Below are 20537 nucleotides of genomic sequence, written 5' to 3' on the forward strand. Positions count from 1 at the left end.
AAATCAAGATTAATGAAGTTACCATATTTGATTCCTTGTCCATAAGTGGCCAAAAAAATATTTCAAAAGTATATTTAAACTAGAAAAGCACTCGGAGAGCGCAGACCTCCGCCATCACCACCAAAATTTAATCATTTGTTCCTTGTGGCAGTATCAACATTTACTGAAATTTTCATCCAAATCCGTCCACAACTTTTTGAGTTATCTTGCACACGGACAGACAGACAGACAGACAGATAAACCAACACTGGCAAAAACATAACCTCCTTGGTGAAGGTAACTAGAAAAGCACTTGGAGAGCGCAGACCTCCGCCAAGGCAGATCAGTGCCCTCCCATCACCACCAAAATGTAATCATTTGTTCCTTGTAGCAGTATCAACATTTACTGAAATTTTCATCCAAATCCATCCACAACTTTTTGAGTTATCTTGCATACGGACAGACAGACAGACAAACCAACGCTGGCAAAAACATAACCTCCTTGGTGGAGGTAACTAGAAAAGCACTTGGTGAGCGCAGACCTCCGCCAAGGCAGATCAGTCATCCCCCGCCCCTCCATCACCACCAAAATGTAATCATTTGTTCCTTGTGCCAGTATCAACATTTCCTTAAAATTTCATCCAAATCTGTCCATAACTTTTTGAGTTATCTTGGTAACAGACAAACAAACAAACAAACAAACCCAGATGAAAACATAACCTTTGCTGTTCCTTAGCTGAGGTAAAAATAGAAGGAAAACACATGTAATGTGAAAGGAGAACATGTATTTTAGAACATCAAACCCCCATGCATGCTGGTTCAGACCCCTGTCCACATCCATATGATCCCTTTGAACATCATTCCTTACATTAGTACCATTACTTCATGGTACCGAACAAAGCAGGTACACTCACTCTTCATGCACAGGTGGACCTTACAGACTCTGGAGACCACATTGGACCTGAGATTGTTGACTCACTGTCCTCACTGGAACTGTTGCTGTCACTGTCGTGTAATGTGTGCGGAAATGACCAAAAATAGTCATTTGCCCAATAAAGGGTTAATAATGACAAGGGAACGGCAGAATGTCCAAGTTGAATAGTAAACACACGGTATCACTGGTCAAAAACACATGGAGGGATCATCTGCTCACATCCACTTCACATGACTTGGTATTTTCTCCTAATAGAAGCATAAAACGAAGTTGACATGATGATCAAATCAACAAAAATCAGCAAAATAATCAACATCATGAACAGAATAATCCACAAAATTAACAAAATGAAGAACCATGAGCAAAAGAACAAATTAAGTGAAGAAAAAAATCCACTGAATGTAAAAATAATCAATAAAATCAACAAAATTAATGTAATGAACACAATAAAATGAAAATGAGCAAAATACTTAATACATAAAAAACAACAAAATCTATATTCAATATGAAAGTAATAAAACAATCAACTTAACCCCTGCAGAAAATAAATAAGTCAAATAATCTGATCTCAAAGTTTTGGTACATTGGTGTCTCTGTCTTATATTCAACTAACTTAAATGAAATAAAGAACAAAAAAAAAAAAATAGACTATATATATTTTTGAAAATGCAGTAAAAATATGTGGATGTAAACCTGACTTTCAATCTAATTCTAATTCTTTCTATATGCGGACAATGTATGAAGAATAAAAACGCTGTGGCGTCCTCATACAATGATTTAACCCGGACTCACGAGGAAGAACAGATTTACTGAGTTGAACATCAGGAAAGCAGCTACTGTAGCTACAAATGTAGTGTGATTGATTACAGACAAAATTGGTAAACAATAAGATCCAACTCATAACAACAAAATGATGATAAAGATGATGCTAGACATCTTTGATTTGGTGCTTATTTTGTTCATACTTATGCTGTCTGCTGTATCTGTGTAAAAGATATTAAATAAACATAATTCAGCCCTTTAAGACATATCAAAGAGGGATTCATATCTTACACCCTCTGTGTTTGGGATGTGTTTTTCTTCACATTACAGTCAGTTTCAGAATCGGAAATGTGAAAGAGCTTCCTTCAAATCTAACCCGCCAAAACTGCTCAAAGGAGGCAGTGTTTTCTGTTACCATGTAGATCAGGACTCGGCTGAGGACCCGGATTGTCTGTCACATCCAGTGTTCAACAAGATGAAAGTGACATAGAAGTTGGTTATTTGTGGTTTTAAACTATTCTTTATGACCAGAATATTCATGAGCATTTCACAAATTTAGACAAAGGTTTAGCCTAAAATTGTTATAATAATTTAACTTTCTTTTAAACATAAAAGTGGAGCAAAATGATTTGAATATTTTCTGTGTACTTGACAAAGAAAACCTAATTATCCTTTAAGACCACAAATCCAAAGGAGCATACTCCATCATCTGGTCACATTTGACTCATTTAATCTGTGTAATTCATTAATGAATCACAGAAAAGTAGCATGGCCTCACATCTTTAAAGTGATACTAAACACTAAAGCATTATATGTTAGCTGTAAACCAGATCATCTGACTTGATAGTGATGAATCACATGGATTTTGGTGGTAATACCCATAGAAATCTGCATTTTAATTGGTAAAGGTGACTAACTTACCATTTCCAGTTTTCAAATCATCCCGATTCTTCCCTCATTGGTGTAAAGTTGACCATTTAGGATCATTTTGCCATCCTGAAATTTATGTGGTAAATCCATCCTCTAATCACATGTTCAGTCCTCCTATCCTTGAGTCAGAGTTTGACAAACCTCAATTTTACGATGGGAACTTAAGCTTTTGTAGCAATCTGTTCAGAACAACCAGACTTTATCACTATATCTATCCATGCAGTCGTTTGTAATTTAGGCTCTGAAATAGCATTAAATCCACCGAAGTTTCCCAGTTGTACAGAGTCTGGACAAAGGAGGGGACACCGAATGGTTGTTTATTGTTACTTTTTATCTGCTATTGTTGGTGAGTTTGATTGGTTTGGAGATTCCATGGCTTCAGATTCCTGTGATGGCGTGGTAAAGCAGAGAATATATTCTAGACTGAATGGATGTTTTTGGTGCTAAAGCATAACAAGCCCTGTTTGACACCCGTTGAGAGGTGTCATATTCTGTTCAGATGTTCAGAACTGCTTCTGTCTGATGTCCACATCTGGATGTTCAAATCCTCATTACCTTCCGTCTGCCTCTGAGAGACAACAGGGAGGAATCAGATCATTGTAATTATCGGATCTGACGCATTTACATGCACTTCAGATATAAAAAAACCCTGGTTTCCGTGTTTCAGTCTGTTATCAGAGTATGTACATATGTAAAGATGTAAGACGCCAACTTTGTTATTTTCAAATCAAACATCTGCTCTTGTCTTGTTGAACGTGGCGATGCATATGGTTTTAGTGTTATAGCTGTCTTAATGAGGGTGCGTATATTGTGACTACATCACTTCCTTCACTATTGTTTTTGATTTGTTTGTTGTTAGCACATACCAAATTTGCAAAACTATTGGTTGTATTCATGATGGATGGATGGATGGATGGATGGATGGATGGATGGATGGATGGATGGATGGATGGATGGATGGATGGATGGATGGATAGATAGATAGATAGATAGATAGATAGATAGATAGATAGATAGATAGATAGATAGATAGATAGATAGATAGATAGATAGATAGATAGATAGATAGATAGATAGATAAGCTTTATTACAGACTCATGGTACACACTAAAAAACAAACGGATAAAAACAAACACCATAAAAAAAGCCTCTATACTTTCAAGAGGCAGTCATACCAGTGTTTCCAGAACTGAGATGTGTAACGTACAGCACTATATACAAGATTAGTCAGCAATAAAATGGCAATATTTTCTGAAGGATTCAGGCGACACATAAACTTAAACATCAGATTTGTCCAGACAACACGTAATGAATTTACTCAATTAGACACAAACAGTTCACTGGCACTAATCCATTTGGGCATTTTCAGTAAGAGCCTTAGAGCATCATTGTATGCCACTGTCAGTCTGTGGAGGCTGGCCTTTTTCTAGTTCACCCACAGATGTGCTGTGTACAGAGGGGTGTGGTACGCGCCAAACAGAGTCAGTTTCACCTCTACAGAACAAGAGGAAAAGTTCCGTGACAGTACGTTCACTTGTGTGTACAACATCCGGCACTGACGATACATGTCCTTATCATCCGATAAACGATCTGATATGATGTGACCAAGGTACTTGACAACAACGCATACATTCATAGTATTCCCACATAGCTTAACGTCAGGAAACTTCAATGATCTGTCCTCCTTGGTCCGACAAATCATAATTACACTTTTAGCTGAGTTGTACTTCACATCATGCGAGTTCCCCGTACACAGAACACACATTTAAGAGCTGCTGGAGACCGGCTGAACTAGGGCTGAACACCACCAGGTCATCTGCATACATTAAATGATTGGTTATGGCGCCTCCAACCATGTAACCAGTTCTGCACATATTCAACTGTTTGGACAGGTCATTCACAAATTAAAAAGATCAGGGGATCACAAACTGCCCTGTCTCACACCATTACCAATCTGAAAAGACAAACACCCAGTCTTTTCAAACAATTTTCTGTGATTCACACGGTCAAAAGCCTTAGAGGGATCTACAAAACACATAAAAACTGGGAAATTTTTATTTCTGTATTTACTCAGTAATTCTTTTAGTAGAAAAATACACATATCAATGTCATGATTTGCTTTGAAGCCAAATTGATTGTCTTTAGCAATGACACACTTATCAAGCCTAGTCAGGAGAATATGTTCCACAACTTTAGACAGTATACTGGTAAGAACAATGGGTCTATAGTTGTCGGAGCTGCCCACTTTTCCAGCTTTGTCCTTTACCACACCTTTACCACACCTTTTATAGATTGCCAGTGACCCAGAATGAATCTCATTACATTTTGACAACAGTAGGTCAAAGTTCAAATTTTTTTAATGAATTTTTAAAATCTTCCCATTTACTTATAATGGGCGAAATATGTGCGAGGGGTGGGGTTTGCTGTGCCTGGCACCACTTGTTTTTGTTTTCTTTTCAGATTAACGGGCATATGTGCATGAAGACATTGGAGTATTTTGGCAAAATCTAGGTGTGTTTGTCCGGTTCCCCTCATAATCGGATAACTACTGTTATCTGACAGCGTATCATATTTTGCTGTTTACATGATCACTTGAATGATCTGATAATTCCAGATATCGGATAACGGTCGCATTGTTAGAGTACATGTAAACAGGCTCATTGATCATGATCATCTCAAACTTTCTTTGCAGATTAGGCATCACAAGATCCAGACTCTGTTCATATTCTCCTTCTCAACATAGGAGCTTATACTGTCCATATAAAAATACACCATTTAAACAGTGGGATGACAAGGTTCCATGTATGAAGAACAGACATGCAGTGGGCGCTGATGATGTTCCCTTCTTTACTTTTATCCTTGTTCATGTCTGAGATTCAGCAGAGTTTATCATCCTGGTCTGACAGTCACATATGTGGTTCCTCAGTTTATTAGGTCTCTGTCCCTCAGTGTGACTAGAATAAATGTAAAACTCTGTAGCAGCTGCTAGACTCAGACTGGACTTAAGTTGCACTTTAATGACAAACTCACAACTAGAACTGCAGCAGTTATTCAGTGAATCAGTTAGCTGTCGACTATTACATGAATCACCAACTATCTTGAGAACAGATAAATCATTTTGAAAGAAGAACCGTTCAAAATGTTGATCCCAGCTCAGACATTCCAAACATCTGAGTCTGAGTCTGTAGATTTTCCACCTGAATCATTTCAGTTCTTTCAATGTAAGTGTGAATGTATGTAAGATGTGAGACATTGTGATCATCACAAAGATCAGCTGCTTATTCTTTTTTTTATTCTTTTTTAATAGAGGGTAAGCACGTGACGTCACTGCTAGCGGAAGTCACTGCAGTTCCGCCCACTGGGTGGCAGAGAGAGGGAGTAGAGTTGCAGCATTGGCTTCAATACTGTGTAAACTTATTGAACAATATTTAATAAAAAAAATGGGGAAGAGCAGTTGTCCAATTGATTGTATGAACAGGTTCTTAAAGCAGTCGGAGCTATCGTTTTACAGGCACCGAAAGACAAAGAAAAGAGAAGTAGATGGATCCACAAATCCAGGAAACCAAATTTAGATCTGTGGATCCTGTTTGGTGTCAGGTAACATTAATTTATGCTGTATTTTTGGGTAAAATCAGACCTTAAATCATGTATTGTTTTGGCTAACATTACTTCTTAGTAAAGCTCGTGGTTTCATGATCAGATCTTTCATGATTTTTGTCTTCATTTTGTGATTCTGAACCTTGTGCTCCTACATGATTAGTAAACTTACTGAAACTGAGGTTAACCTAGTTTTTGAAATACGGGGGAACTGGAGAATAAAGCTACGACGGAGTGTTAGGGCCACATAAGAAAATAAAAACGCTTGTCACTACGAGTATAAAGTCTTAAAATATTGATATAAAACCTGTAATTTTACGAGAATAAAGTTGAATACAAAAAGAATCACAATGTTATGAGAATAAAGTCGTAGTTATTAAAAAAAAACCCTCATAATTTAGCAAAAATGTCATTTGTTTATGAGATTAGAGTCGTCATATTCCGACAATAAAGCCATAATATTACAAGAATAATGTCGTACTTTAAAGACAGGTGGGAAAAATATCATAATTTACCAGAATGAAGTCGTACCCTGCTGGTCCACAGCAGTAGTATCGGTGTTGTATAGAGTACTTGATATGAACTAGACGTAAATCTCCTCAGTACCAGTAGATCCTGCATATATTCACTGGGGTCAGTACACGGTCTACTGTAAATGCACTTTGGATCAGTTGGTTCTCTGCCCCTACACCCTGGATGTCAGGATACACGATTTCTGTCCACAGTCAACGTTTGTGGGCCACCTGTTCTTTGGTAGCTTGTACGGATCCATGTCGAGTCCAATTGTCCTTAATTTAATTTCATATTTATCATTTTCCCGGTCTGGCTGTGTTTGCTGCTATACTCTGTCATGTTGAGCAGGTTGGTTTTTGACACTCAGTCTGACTTAAAGGGGCATGGCCCGGGGGGGAAATGACGTATGTACACACCCTCTGTTAGTATCTTATCTATACAGTTTATTTTTAGTGATGTCAACATGTTAGACATTTAAGGGGTACAACCAAAGTTGTTCTGTATTTGAATAAAAATGTTAAGTTTCCATATACTTTTGAAAAATCATTATAACTTTATCTAAAATTTAGCAAATGCTGTAAAGAACCCACAAAGAAAATGTAACTATTAAATCTAGAAAAAGTGATTTAGTTAGTTATGGCGGTTTCGTTCATTTATTTTACATTCATTTGGCTCAAATGGGGTTAAATGATTTGCATCCAGGTCTTAAAATTTTTTGTTTAAAGGCTTGTTCATATTTATTTCAGAATTTTTTACTCTATGACGCAAAGTACATGCACTGAAGTGGACTATAAGTGTGTCCTCATCAGTAAAACATGAATAATGTGCATTTACTGTTGATACTAGATTTACTGTTAGATGTACCATTATCCAAACAATACAAACATTTATTAATGCCAAAAGCATCTTCCTTAAAGGTGCTGGAGACTTTCGTGACCAATTTTTCATCAGATCCGTCAAACCTCAGTCATAGCCTAAGTACAGTCTACTCTCGTTATACCGCCAACTTCCGTTCACGGCCAAATTGGCGGTATAGCGAAAATGGCGTTACAACGGGTTGCGTCCATAATGTACATGTCTTTACTATATGATGTCTATGCTGCCTCCGTTAACCCGTTCTAATTGCGTTTCTAAATAAATCTTGATTCTGTTATGTTGTAAGGGATCATTTAAAGTGGGGAAACATTTTAAGCATTATTATACCGTGTTGGGAAATGACACCCCATCATCTTGAGGCTTTGGCTTAATCCCACATCCTCTTCCCGACATCCTGACCTACTGAGTGTTCTGCGATAAATGAACGGTGGCCGTTCCGTAGACCTACTCGTAGCTTGTCGCGATCAGCGTCTGGCGCGTTTGTTTCAGTGCATTGTTAAAATTTATGTGTACTCGATGGCAATCACGCTGGCGGTATAACGGTCGGGAAATCAATGGTATAAGTGTTGTTTGTGCATGGAACTGGGCTGGCAGATGGCAATAGGCGGAAATGGCGGTAGCTAATGGAATAATGCATTGGGGATTTTTGTGCAATGGTTTTGGTCGGCGGTGAGCGAAAATGGCGGTATAACGGCGTGCGGTTTAACGAGAGTAGACTGTATCATGAATCTGTAAGTCTGTCTGTGATTACTCACCTGAATCTCTTGCATTACAGTGAACAATTTCGAAGTGCCATCCACTATAAACAAACTGTGTGTTTACAAACTGACCTGGGAGGTCACTCAGGCATTTTCGGAATTTTGTCACAACGTGCATTGTGGGAAACGGAGGTTCGCACAGCCACCTGACAGCAGCAGTGCGACCATATGGTATTATATGGATGAAACAGACACATGGAAATGGCTGGAGGAATATGCATAAAAGGAAGGGAGTTCCTGTTGTTTCCGATGGCGTCTGTAGCAGCTGCCGCTGTCAGGTGGCTGCGCAAGCCTTCGCTTCCCACAATGTACGTCGCAACAAAATTCCGAAGATGCCCGAGTGACCTCCCGGCTCAGTTTGTAAACACATGGACTGTTTATGGTAGCTGGCACTTTGAAATTGTTCACTGTAATTCAGATGAGTAATCACAGAAAGACTTACTTCGTGATACTTAGGCTATGACTGAGGTTTGACAGATTTGATGAAAAATTGGTCACGAAAGTCTCCAGCACCTTTAACAGTTTTTCATGTGAATAAAATGCAGATTTATTTAGCAACACAACTGAAATCTGTTACAACCCAGTTTTTCGGAGTGGATACTTTAGGTTTCCAGAAATATGTAGATATTTGATGGTATTTAAATTCACATTATAACTACCATATCTGTGTACAACCATTTGTAAAATGGAACAGACAAAAAAAATAAATGACATGCAGAAAGTTGCAGAAGACATCTGTCTTCTAGAGCTGGAAGTCAGAGATGAATAACTATGAGCAGCTGCAGAGTCTAAAGTCTATTAATACCATCTCTGTTATTTAGATTTGGGCCAATGAAAACCAATCATAAGGATTTTGAACTGATTGTCTTTTTTTGCTCATCAACCTGGTGGTTGATGTGCTTAAGTGACAACTTTCTGCAACTTCACTCGGACAAGATAGACTCAGATTATTGCTCCAGAAAATCAGATCCCTTTAGTTAGACATCACCTGGGTTCTCTAGGCTCGTCCATCCAGTCCAGTCCTCAGAATCTGGGTTTGTTTTTGACTCAGCAATGTCACTGGAGCTTCACATACAAAAACTAATTGGGAAGTGCTTCTTCCAGCTGAGGAATATTTCAAAGCTGAGAACATTGGCGTCAAAGGTAGAACTAGAGATGATAATTCACGCTTTTATTTCTTCCCACCTAGACTACTGTAACAGGCTTTTTATGTATCTAAACCACAAAGATCTTCATCGTCCTCACTCAGACTGTTCAGAACTCTGCTGCTTGGCTTTTAACCCACACCAGCAAAAGAGCACACATTACACCAATTTTAGCAGAATTACACTGGCTCCTGTGTTTTGTTTTGTTTTTTTTAGGATAAATTTCAAAATTTTTGTTCCCTCTTCTAAAGTTTTAAATGGCCAAGCCCCTACCTATTAGAGTTTGCTAAAATTGCACAACCCTCCATGGGCTCTTAGATCATGGAGTTAGTGTCAGCTGGTCATCCCCCACACTCACTTCAAAAGTAGAGGGGATCGAGCATTCCAAGCAGTGGCTCTGAGGCTTTGGAATACCCTGCCACTGGCACTTTGCACCTTAAACCCGACTGAGTCTTTTAAAAAGCAACTGAAGACCTTCTTATGTAGACAGGCTTTTAGTTAAGGGTGGGTTTTATGACCATTGGTTTTATTTTTTTGTGTCTGTGTATGTGACTTGGTTTTTACTGCCAATGTATCTTACTTCTGATTTTATTGTAAAGTACTTTGTGAAATCTTTCTGTAAAAAGTGCTATATAAATAAACAAACTTATTATTATTACCTCCGCCAGGAGGTATTGTGATCACTTTGCTTTGTGTGTTTGTGTGCGTGCATGTGTGTTTGTTTGTTTGCGTGTTTATTTGTTTGTTAGCAAGATAACTCAAAAAGTTATGGACGCATTTTCATGAAATTTTTAGGAAATGTTGATACTGGCACAAGGAAGAAATGATAAAATTTTGATGGTGATTGGGGGGGCACTGATCTGCCTTTGTGGAGGTCTACACTCTCCAAGTGCTTTTCTTGTTATTATTATTATTATTATTATTATTATTATTGTTATTATTATTATTATTATTATTATTATTATCATTATTATTATTATTATTATTATCACTATAACCTGCATTACTCAGAATATAAATAATCTACAACGGTTTTGTGTCAATGTCTGATTTTACACTCTGTAGCTGTGTAATATTTATCATAAATGCCGTTAAGGGAGCTGTAATGCCTCAGATTCTTCTCTCCATATTAAGAGTATTTCAAGTGGAAACAGCACACATTCCGAGGAGTAAAAATAGGGTCTCCAGAGACGATGCTGAAAGGTCTTTTCATGTTATTCCCATACGGTCTGTTCACAATGTGCTGTTTCTGTGAGAGTCAGAGACTAGTCGAAGAGGATGTGGTTTGAGGCCATTAGGTCTGAACTGTCAGTGACCTATGAGACACAGAAACACCAGTGAGTGCAGGCCCAGGCCAGTCAAGATCTGCCCACACTGCTGAAAATAAAGCCAGCTTCACACCAAACACCTGAACATATCTGTACCAAGAGCACACAGGTATCAGAGGTAAACAGCATTTACTCCAGTGGACGTACACACACTGTTTCTATCAACTATACAAGGCTTTTACTGGACATTTCTGTTGAACTGAATATCATAATATATTTACTTCCACCAAAGACGGCAGAGGTTATGTTTTCATTAGGGGGCCAAGCCCGCGGGGACTGGGGGATGCGTATGCCAGCATACGCGTTCCACAGTTCCAGCGGTGCTGTGGAACCCTATTGTTTTTGTACGAATTTTTATTCATCAATATTTTTATTCTTCCGTTGATAAAACTGTTACTGCAGCCTAAACCGTACATGGTACGGCAGTGCAATTTGAAGGGTTGGTCCAGACCCCTGCAGGGACCTCAGACGCAAAAATGTGCATATATTCACCAGCAGGGGGCGCTATAATCAAGGATAACGCGTTTTGGTCTATAACTCCCACACCGTATGTCGCACATTCAAAAACCTTATATCCTCAGATTCCCTGAATAGTACTGAATCACCTGAGCTAGGCCACGCCCATTTCCGCCATGGCTTTTTCCCCCGCAAAATCGCAAAAATTGAAAAACCTACTTTTTCAAACTCCGACTTGGGAGTTTGTCCAATCTGCGTGAATTTTGGCACATACACTCTTCTCATGGATCTGATCTAAATTTATCACAAGAATTTTGTTCAGTTGAAAAATGTGCAAATTATAAACGAACAAATTTCTGTAGCTAGCTAAAAAAATGCTAAGTGTTACATATCTCGGTCAAAGTAAAAGACATTAACACCAAATCATAGATTCTTTGTTATCATGTGACTGTGAGGGTATGCGCCGAATTTGGTGAATGATGGCCACTAGGGGGCGCTGCAAATATGGAAAACTCATATCTCTTAAATGGCTGCACCAATTTCTACGAAATTTGGTGGGTATGATGGAGGGCCCTTCCTGAGGCCATATCTTGAAGGTGGGTGTGGCTGAACAATGTGGGCGTGGCTTATTACAAGTTAATCAACAGACATTTCCTACAGCTGAACTGTTCTGCTGAGGGCTGTGAAATTTCTATGGACCCTATAGAATAGGACACAGATCTACCAGAGCAAAAACTGTGGATGTACTCCACTAGGTGGCGCTGTAACAGACAAATACGCGTTTTTGCCTCTAACTTCCACATTTTATATGACACATTCATAAACTTTACATCTTTGTATTCCTTGGATAGAGATGAGTCTTCTGACATAGGCCACGCCCACTTCCGCTGCATATTTTACTTTCTAAGTCACTACATATTGGAAACATACTTTTTCGAACTCCTACTAGGGTTTAAGCCCCGTTGGCTTCAAACTTTGCACAGACAATCTCCAGAGGCTTCTGATCTAAAGTTATCACAATCAGTTTGCTGCTGTAAAAAATGTGCTAGTTATGAACGAACAAACTTTTTTGCCAGCTAAAAAAAAATATTGTTGCATATCTTTGTCAAAATAAATGCTATCAACATCAAACTTAATAGACTTCTTTTAGAGGTCAACCAGAGGCTCTGTGCCCAATTTGGCGCAAATCGGTCAATAGGGGGCGTTATAAACAGAGAAATATCAAGTCACAAAAAAGTTGGTCTGATTGGCACGAAATTTGGTGGGTATGATGGGGGGTAACTCCTGAGACCAGCTGTAAAGTTTGGTAATGATTGGTCAATGTGGGTGTAATTTATTACAACAAATCCCAGTCCCCACACATTCCTCCTTTTGCATTCCTAATGCATTGGTCCCATTCCAGTGAATGCAAGGAATCCGGCTCCAACTGTTCCTGCAGCCTAAAGCGTACATGGTAGAGCGCTGACATTTGGAGGGTTGGTCCAGACCCCTGCACGGAACTGAGACGCAAACAATTATATATGTCCACCAGCAGGGTGCGATATAACTATAGACAATGCATTTTGGTCTATAACTCCCACACTGCATATCACACATTAAAAAACCTCATATCCTCAGATTCCCTGAATAGGGTTGAATCACATGGGCGTGGTCAGGCACATTTGGGGGACGACTTTATTTCCAGCAAAACTGCGAAATCTGGAAAACCTTCTTTTTTAAACTCCTACTTGGGATTTTATCTGATCTGTGTGAATCTTGGCATGTACGCTCTTCTCATAGACATGATACTAAGTTATCAAAAGAATTTCATTCAGTCGAAACATGCAACAATTATTAATGAATACAATTCTTTATCTAGCTAAAAAAATATTAACTATTACATATCTCGTACAAATTAAATGCTATCAACACTAAATATTAGATACGTGGTTGACCTGTAACTGTGAGGGTATGAGCCGAATTTGATGAATGTTAGCCTCTATTGGGCGCTGCAAATATGTGAAATTTTTATCTCTGAAATGCCTTTACAGATTTCTATGAAATTTGGTGAGTATGATGTAGGGTCACTCCTGAGACCAGCTGTAAAGTTTAGTAATGATTGGTCAACGTGGGTGTAATTAATTACAACTAATCCCAGTCCCAGACATTCCTCCTTCCACTCTACTGGTGCATTTGTCCCATTCCAGTGAATACAGCGGTTCAGACGGTGGAATACTAACTACAACTGTAAACCCTTATGAACGGGGCCCAGCCTCCACCAGCTCAGCCCCAGACCCACGTCCTTCGGGGACGACTTCCGTGGGCTCTGTGGGGCCTGGGGTCCGACTGGGCGGGGAGGCTTGGCCCCCGTTCATAACTGCTTGCAGTTCTAGTTGGGGTTTGTTTGTCTGTCTGTCTGTTAGCAAGATAACTCCAAAAGTTATGGAAGGATTTTGATGAATTTTCAAGAAATGTTGATACTGGCACAAGGAACAAATTAATACATTTTGGTGATGGTGGTGGTGGTGGGGGGGGGACTGATCTGCCTTGGAGGAGATCTGCACTCTCCAAGTGCTTTTCTAGTTACAAAATGGAAAGACTATTAAACTATTTTAACTTCAAATCAAAAAAATAGACTGAAAATAATGAATATAAACCGTCAGGCCAATGCACAAATTAGTTTTCAGTGTCAACAAGAGAACAGGAAACAGTATGATGTCTTTTGTCTCCAGTCCTGTCTCAGTTTACCGTCTGTCCCATATGGGATCACTGGACATGGGGCATCTTTTGCAGAATTTGTGTTAGTCCTGTGTCTTTCCAGTGTTTTTAATCTTTTACATCTCTTACACCAGTTTTGTCTTTTGTTGTTGTAGTTGAGTATTGTTATTTACTTTTTTCATGTTGTTGCTCATTTATGACATTTTTAAAAATGTTTTTATGCCTCTGATGAATATTGTGTAAGTGAAAAAATTACCATCTAAATTATTTGTCTTGGATCAGCTGATAAAACTGAATAAGTAAAGTAAAGTAAATTTTATTTATAGAGCACTTTTCACAGACAGAGTCACAAAGTGCTTTATCAATTCAAATCAGAATCAAATTAAGTTTACAGAGACCCAACAGAATCCTTCAGGAGCAAACACTTGTGATTGGTGACAGTGGCAAGGAAAAACTTCCCTTTAACGGGCAGAAACCTCGAGCAGACCCAGACTCCTGAAGGATGGCTGTCTGCCTTGACCAGTTGGGGTTAAAGAGAGAGAGAGAGAGTAAAGGAGGAGAAAAGAGAGAGCAATAGAGATATAGAGAGACTGGGGGGGGGGTGACACATGGAGTACATTATGATGAATACATAGAGTGTAATCAGTCTGTGGTGGTCCTGGGTCAGGTGGGAGACTAAAAAGCCTTTTTGAACAGGAGGGTTTTGAGGTGTTTCTTAAAGCTCTCTACAGAGTCCATGGACCGTAGGTGTAGAGGCAGGTCATTCCATAGACGTGGTGCCACAGCTTTAAAAGACCTGTCTCAGAATAAGGTCGTACTTTTGTATTTAACCCTTTCATGCATGACGTCCACATTTATGGACACATAGTTTAACTCACTTTCCAAAGGGTTATTAAAGGCCATATTCTCCAAACCACATGGGGGCAGTCGCTATAGGCTCTAAACAATACAATGAAAAAAAGGATCGTCTTAGTTTTAGAATTTGGACTGCTCTGTGATCTGATAAAGTTAACCCCCTAAAACCCAGCTATGGTTTCACAGCTTTATACCAAAAAAACCCCAAAACTGTCCACTGCAAAGGACATTGTTTAAAATTAAAAAAAAAAAATGCTTCTGAAACAACTGTTGCTTCGTGATGTTTCCAATATAGGCAATTTTTTAATTTAAAAAAGCCGAAACTTGTACTTTCCTGGGTCTCAGGAGGTTAAATATCTTCTTAATAAAATCGTATTTAAAAAAAATTTCAAAACAGTTTTTGAGTAATAAAAGCAATAAAAAAAAAATCTAGATACTTTTTCATAATTCCTGCATGAAAGGGTTAAATGTCAAAGGAACAAATGTATATCTAATTTGCCTGTTGCTTATTATTCCTGCTGATCTGTTTACCTTCAGTTTAGTGAAACAAGCTGCTTTAATTTCTAAAACTCAACAGTGAAGGCATCCTCTGAGCGACAGAGATGTTAGAGGCAAAGAGATGTGATTCCTCAAATGTTTTCATTGACTGAATCCATTCTCATTCATGAATATTTGTTTTTTCATTATGATACTTTGCTTCAGTTGGTTTAGGGCCATAATTATACAATATGGTTTGATTCAGATGTCAACTTTACTTGAATTTTACTCAGTTTCAGGGTCAGAGTTTTTTTCTTTGTCAGCGTTAAAATTGAAAAACACTTAAATCCTGTGATGTGATCAGTAAAACACATCTGTGCCTGTATGGAGAGCTCTCAGTAAAAATTATTATTTGGAATTATAAAATCATTTTTATGTCGAGAAATTTTCACAAAGGTAGAGAAAGAACATTCAAACCGATTATTATAATAAGAAATAATTTTTCAACGAAAATATTGAGGAGTAAAACTAAGGAAAGCAACAAACTACTGAAACAGTATGTGTTTTACACTTTAATGTTATATTCATTGGGATGTAAAATTAGATTGCCATAGTTATAGTTACTAATCTTAAAGGCAACTTGTCATAATATAATATCGCTCACTGTATTTCATGTCCAAGGAAAATACTCAGCCTGTGTAAAAATACAGACATTCTCTATAATTTCAGTTAGTGCTTCTCTTTTGGTAAAATCTTGGTTGTGTATTTATTTCAGTTGATGAAAAATGTTTTCCCATTAATTTGTTTCTGTTGTGATGTTGTTAATCATCATAAGCTTGTTTTCATTGCTTTTGGTTTCATTTCCTATCACTGTTTTTACTCTGTTATGAGATATTAAATCACGAGACCATTATCTAAAGTAAGGAAACCAAATGCTACTAATGCACTTTATAAGTTCATTTGCTGTTTATAAAGCATTTGGTGTCATTGTTTCTTTTTTCAGCAGAATGCTCTTTGTTCAGTAATGTGAAATTTATGGATGAGGTTTTCTGATCGTCATGTGTCTGTGTTTTCTTTCAGGTCCAGTTTCAGAAGATCCAGCAGCTTCGTTTGTCTCAGTCCAGGGCTCAGTACTACGGAGGATCTCTGCCCAATGTCAATCAGATTGGAAACACCAGTGCTGACCTCCAGGTTTGATTACATTACAGCCTGAATAGGCCCCACAGTAGATCGTCTGTAAATGCATCAGTACATCTGAAAGAACCAAACTGTGTTTCCAAGGATATTGAGGATCCAGGGCAGATCAAACTCAGATATGATGTTTACATGAACACAAAACGCATACCTCTGGGTGATACAACACTTATGTCCATGGATAATTATCACAATATATGTCAAATCATTATTAATCATTAATCCTTTAAATATTTCATGATTTAAAGGCCCATTCTTAGTTGTAACTAATGTTTGAAGACTCCAGTCAGTTATTTGTGGTTTTAAATGATCTGTGATAAACACAACAGAATGCAAACAAGTTAAAACATGGAATATGGAGTCAAGTAAATACCTCAATCTGCAACCTGTTGACTTTTTAATATTAACATTCATACAGTGGCTGGGGTTTAACTTGTGTCTCGTGTCCTTAAGTCCTCATTGACAACGTCTCACATTTATCTTTGAATCTGTGCAGGACGGTTGTTTCGTAAGAGCCTCTACAAACTCCATTTCTTGTCCTCAAACTGTTTTTTTTCAGGGCCAACTTTGACTAATTTTGACTCTTACAGTTCTGTGACTGAAAACCCTGTAGTGGACCTTCAGAATTCAAAATGCACTTCTCATTTAGTCCATCAGTAATTCAGAAGAGTCTTTAAACAGGAAAAATACATAGTAAAAGATCAGAGGTCTGTCTGCTCTGCGTACTTTTAAGGCAGCTTTATTTGATCCGGCAGTCAGGCCCGGACTTGGATCTGTGCCGACTCCCCTGAGACCAGCTTAGACGAGGACACTGAGAGCCCAGGTGAAAATGTCCCTGTTCTTTGAAAGAAAAGCCCATTTAGGTGGAGCAGTGACTGTAAGACTGTGACCACCTTTATTCACCGTCTCTGATGGAGTCATTCTAGATTCCACTTCATGATAACCATTGTTCACTTACATAGGACTTTAAATGAGCTGCAGGTTTAAAAAAAAAAAAAAAAAGGTTTAAACTAGTTCTACCTACTGACATTTCACTTTAAGGATTGGGGTTGGATGCAAAAAAAAAGGAATTTCAAGAAAGGAAAAAAGACTTGTGTCTGTGAAGTTTGTCTCATTCTTTTCTGATTAGAAAAATATTCCTGACAGTCTTGTTTTTCATTAGAAAAAAAAAAAAAACTCATTTAAAAAAATCTGTCCATCTGTCTCAGTATTCCATCTGATTCTAAGATAGTTTTAACCAGTAACAAATTAAAGCTATTGATTTCTATATTATACTATTTCTGTACTTTCTATACTAGACTCCAGTAAATGAGTAAACAACAAAAACAACATGAAAGATAGAACAAGGCGTAATACACATAAAAGATTATTTTTGGTTTTAAGACTAATGAAGCAGCAGATGTATGCTGATATGCTCTCCTTAAGATTTGTAGCTATATATCTAGAAGTCTTAAGTTTTCTGTCATAATATTAAGCACTACAGCGTTCAAAGTCACTGATCTTCAAGGCAAATTATCACAATATAATACACTGTCAGGTCTAAAAGTATTTGGACAGTGACACAAATTATATAATTTTGCCTGCGTATACCACCGCTGTGGATTTGAAATGAAACAATCTAGATGTAATTTGAATTGTGGACTTTCATCTTAAATTTGAGAGCTTGTTTTGTAATCAACTGTTGAACAAATTCAACATTGCACAACAAAACATGTACACATACATTACACACAGAACACATCCCTCTACCCCCTCTCCCTTCCCACCCTTATTTCCTCTCCTTGTGGGACACACAGTCTGGTATTGAGAGTCTGTCAAATACAGTAAGAATCAAAATAACTGAATAAACCGTGTTAATCAGGATTACAAACTAGACATATAGAGTTACCATAGATGAAAATCTCACAAGTCATGACAACAGTTTTTTTTTAACTCCTTTTGCAGCTTTTCTCCACATTTCCAAAGTTCTAAGCTTAGCATTATTAATACGGACTGGTGACCACTCCAGATTAAGGATGCAAATTATCAATTAATCCATTAATCATTAGTTGGTTGACCTTATCGATCAATTAATGATTAATTGATAAGCGGCGATTTTCCTGAGAACATGAATTTCTCTTTTGATAGGGTCTATAAGAATAAAAGCTAACTATTGTTTATATACTTCATGAAAAAAACATGTCATATTCCTTAATGATTGATTTATTGTACCATTGGATACAGTACAGACAATGACATTTATGGAGTAGAACTAAATCTTGGTCTAAGACTTGGCCAGAACACTCTTGGAAAAGAAAAGAGATTTTTAATCTCAATGAGTGTTTTTTTCCTGGTTAAATAAATGTTATAATAATAATAATAATAATAAAAAACTAAATTCTGCAGAGAAATTAAATAAAATAAATGGATCTGAAGAGGGGCAATTTCAAAGAAATGGGCATTTCTGACTTTGCGTCACTACCTGACACAATGGAGTGAGATTTCAGCAGAGGTGCCACATTATTATGTATAGCTACATGCAGGCATTATTCAACTTCAGCGATGAAGCCTAGTTTGAGCAGTGGTGCCCCCTACTGTCGACACCACAAATCCCGCCATGGAAAAGGGCAATTAACCTACTATTAATAATTTAATCGAGCAAATCCTTATCGACAATGAATTGATAGTCGATTTATTGTTTACAATACTACTCCAGATAGATCACCTCCAGCAGAGCTTGTAGCCAATGTTTTATTTATAGCTGGTGCATTGAGAGCCACCTCAAAACTGTAATTTTTTTTTTTTTTGCTGCCGTCACGCCAGCCAACCAGAGCTTACGTTCTCTCTCAGTGATCTTAAATCTGGAGTCATCATTTAAGAGATGAAATGCAGGTTTCAGTGGGAGCTTTCTCCCTATCAGATCAGACACCTTATTCACAACGTCAACCCAGAATCTTTGTACATCCAGACACTCCCATAAGACATGCAACAGTGTACCCATAATACCTAAACTTGAGAGCTTTAACAAAAATATTCAACTAACTTTTTAGGAACCTTGCCGTAGTCAATGGACATTGTACAATATCTGTCTGATCTTTTATATCTCGATTTCCAGAGGTTCAAAGTAATTGGAGAAATTAAGATGATCAGAAATCAGAGGTTTGCTTTTAATACTTGTATGAAAACTCACTGACTGCCTGATGTCTGGCCATGGCCACTGAAGAACATTCTATTTTCTTTACCTTTACCACCTCTTGCAGCTGCTTTTGAAGTACATTTTGAGTCATTATCCATGTTTATGTTTATGTTTATGCATTTGGCAGACGCTTTTTTCCAAAGCGACTTACAGGGGAAAACCAATTCAATCAATCAATCAAATTTTATTTATATAGCGCCAGATCACAAAAAAAGTTATCTCATGACACTTTATATATAGAGTTGGTCAAAACCAGACTCAAAGCCAATTTACAGAAACCCAACAGAATCCTCCAGGAGCAAACACTTGTGACTGGTGACAGTGGCGAAGAAAAACTTCCCTTTAACAGGCAGAAACCTCGAGCAGACCCAGACTCCTGGAGGATGGCCGTCTGCCTTGACCATCTGCAGTGTGAAACGCCATCCCATCAGGTTTTTAGTAGTTGTCTGAATATACTTAACTTCTATAAACACTCACATCATCAGTAAACATCAGTGACGCAGTCATAGCCCATGTTATAACACTGCCTCCACCATGTTGGACACATGACTTGGTATGTTTTCATGAGCTGTTCATTTCTGTCTCCGTATTTTTCTCATCATCATTCTATTACAAGTTAACCTTGGCTTCATCTACCCACTGCATCTCATTCCAGAACTGGGAAAGTTATTTTAAATGTTTCTTACTAAATTCCAATCTTGTTGAGTGTTACCAGTGGTTTGCACCTTTTTGTTAACCCTCTTTATTTACATCCATGAAGGCATCTTTCGATTGTAGATTTTGACTATACTGGTACCTCCTCAAGTGTTTTCTTGATTTGGCTGGATGTTGTGGAAGGGTAAAACCCTAACTAAGAAAAGT

The 20537-nt window shown here is 37.9% G+C and overlaps 1 protein-coding gene across 5 annotated transcripts in view; it reads left to right on the top strand.

Annotated features, from left to right (window-relative positions):
- crtc3 (CREB regulated transcription coactivator 3) overlaps positions 1 to 20537 on the top strand; it is a 65247-nt gene that overhangs the window by 1428 nt on the left and 43282 nt on the right. For all 5 annotated transcript variants that reach the window (XM_030123611.1, XM_030123620.1, XM_030123601.1 and 2 more), the window contains exon 2: positions 16388 to 16498. In XM_030123611.1, coding sequence (XP_029979471.1) covers positions 16388 to 16498 — 111 coding nt within the window. The remainder of the gene's footprint in view (positions 1 to 16387; positions 16499 to 20537) is intronic.

Source organism: Sphaeramia orbicularis, chromosome 3 (genome assembly GCF_902148855.1).
Source record: "Sphaeramia orbicularis chromosome 3, fSphaOr1.1, whole genome shotgun sequence".
NCBI classification, from domain to species: Eukaryota; Metazoa; Chordata; class Actinopteri; order Kurtiformes; family Apogonidae; genus Sphaeramia; species Sphaeramia orbicularis.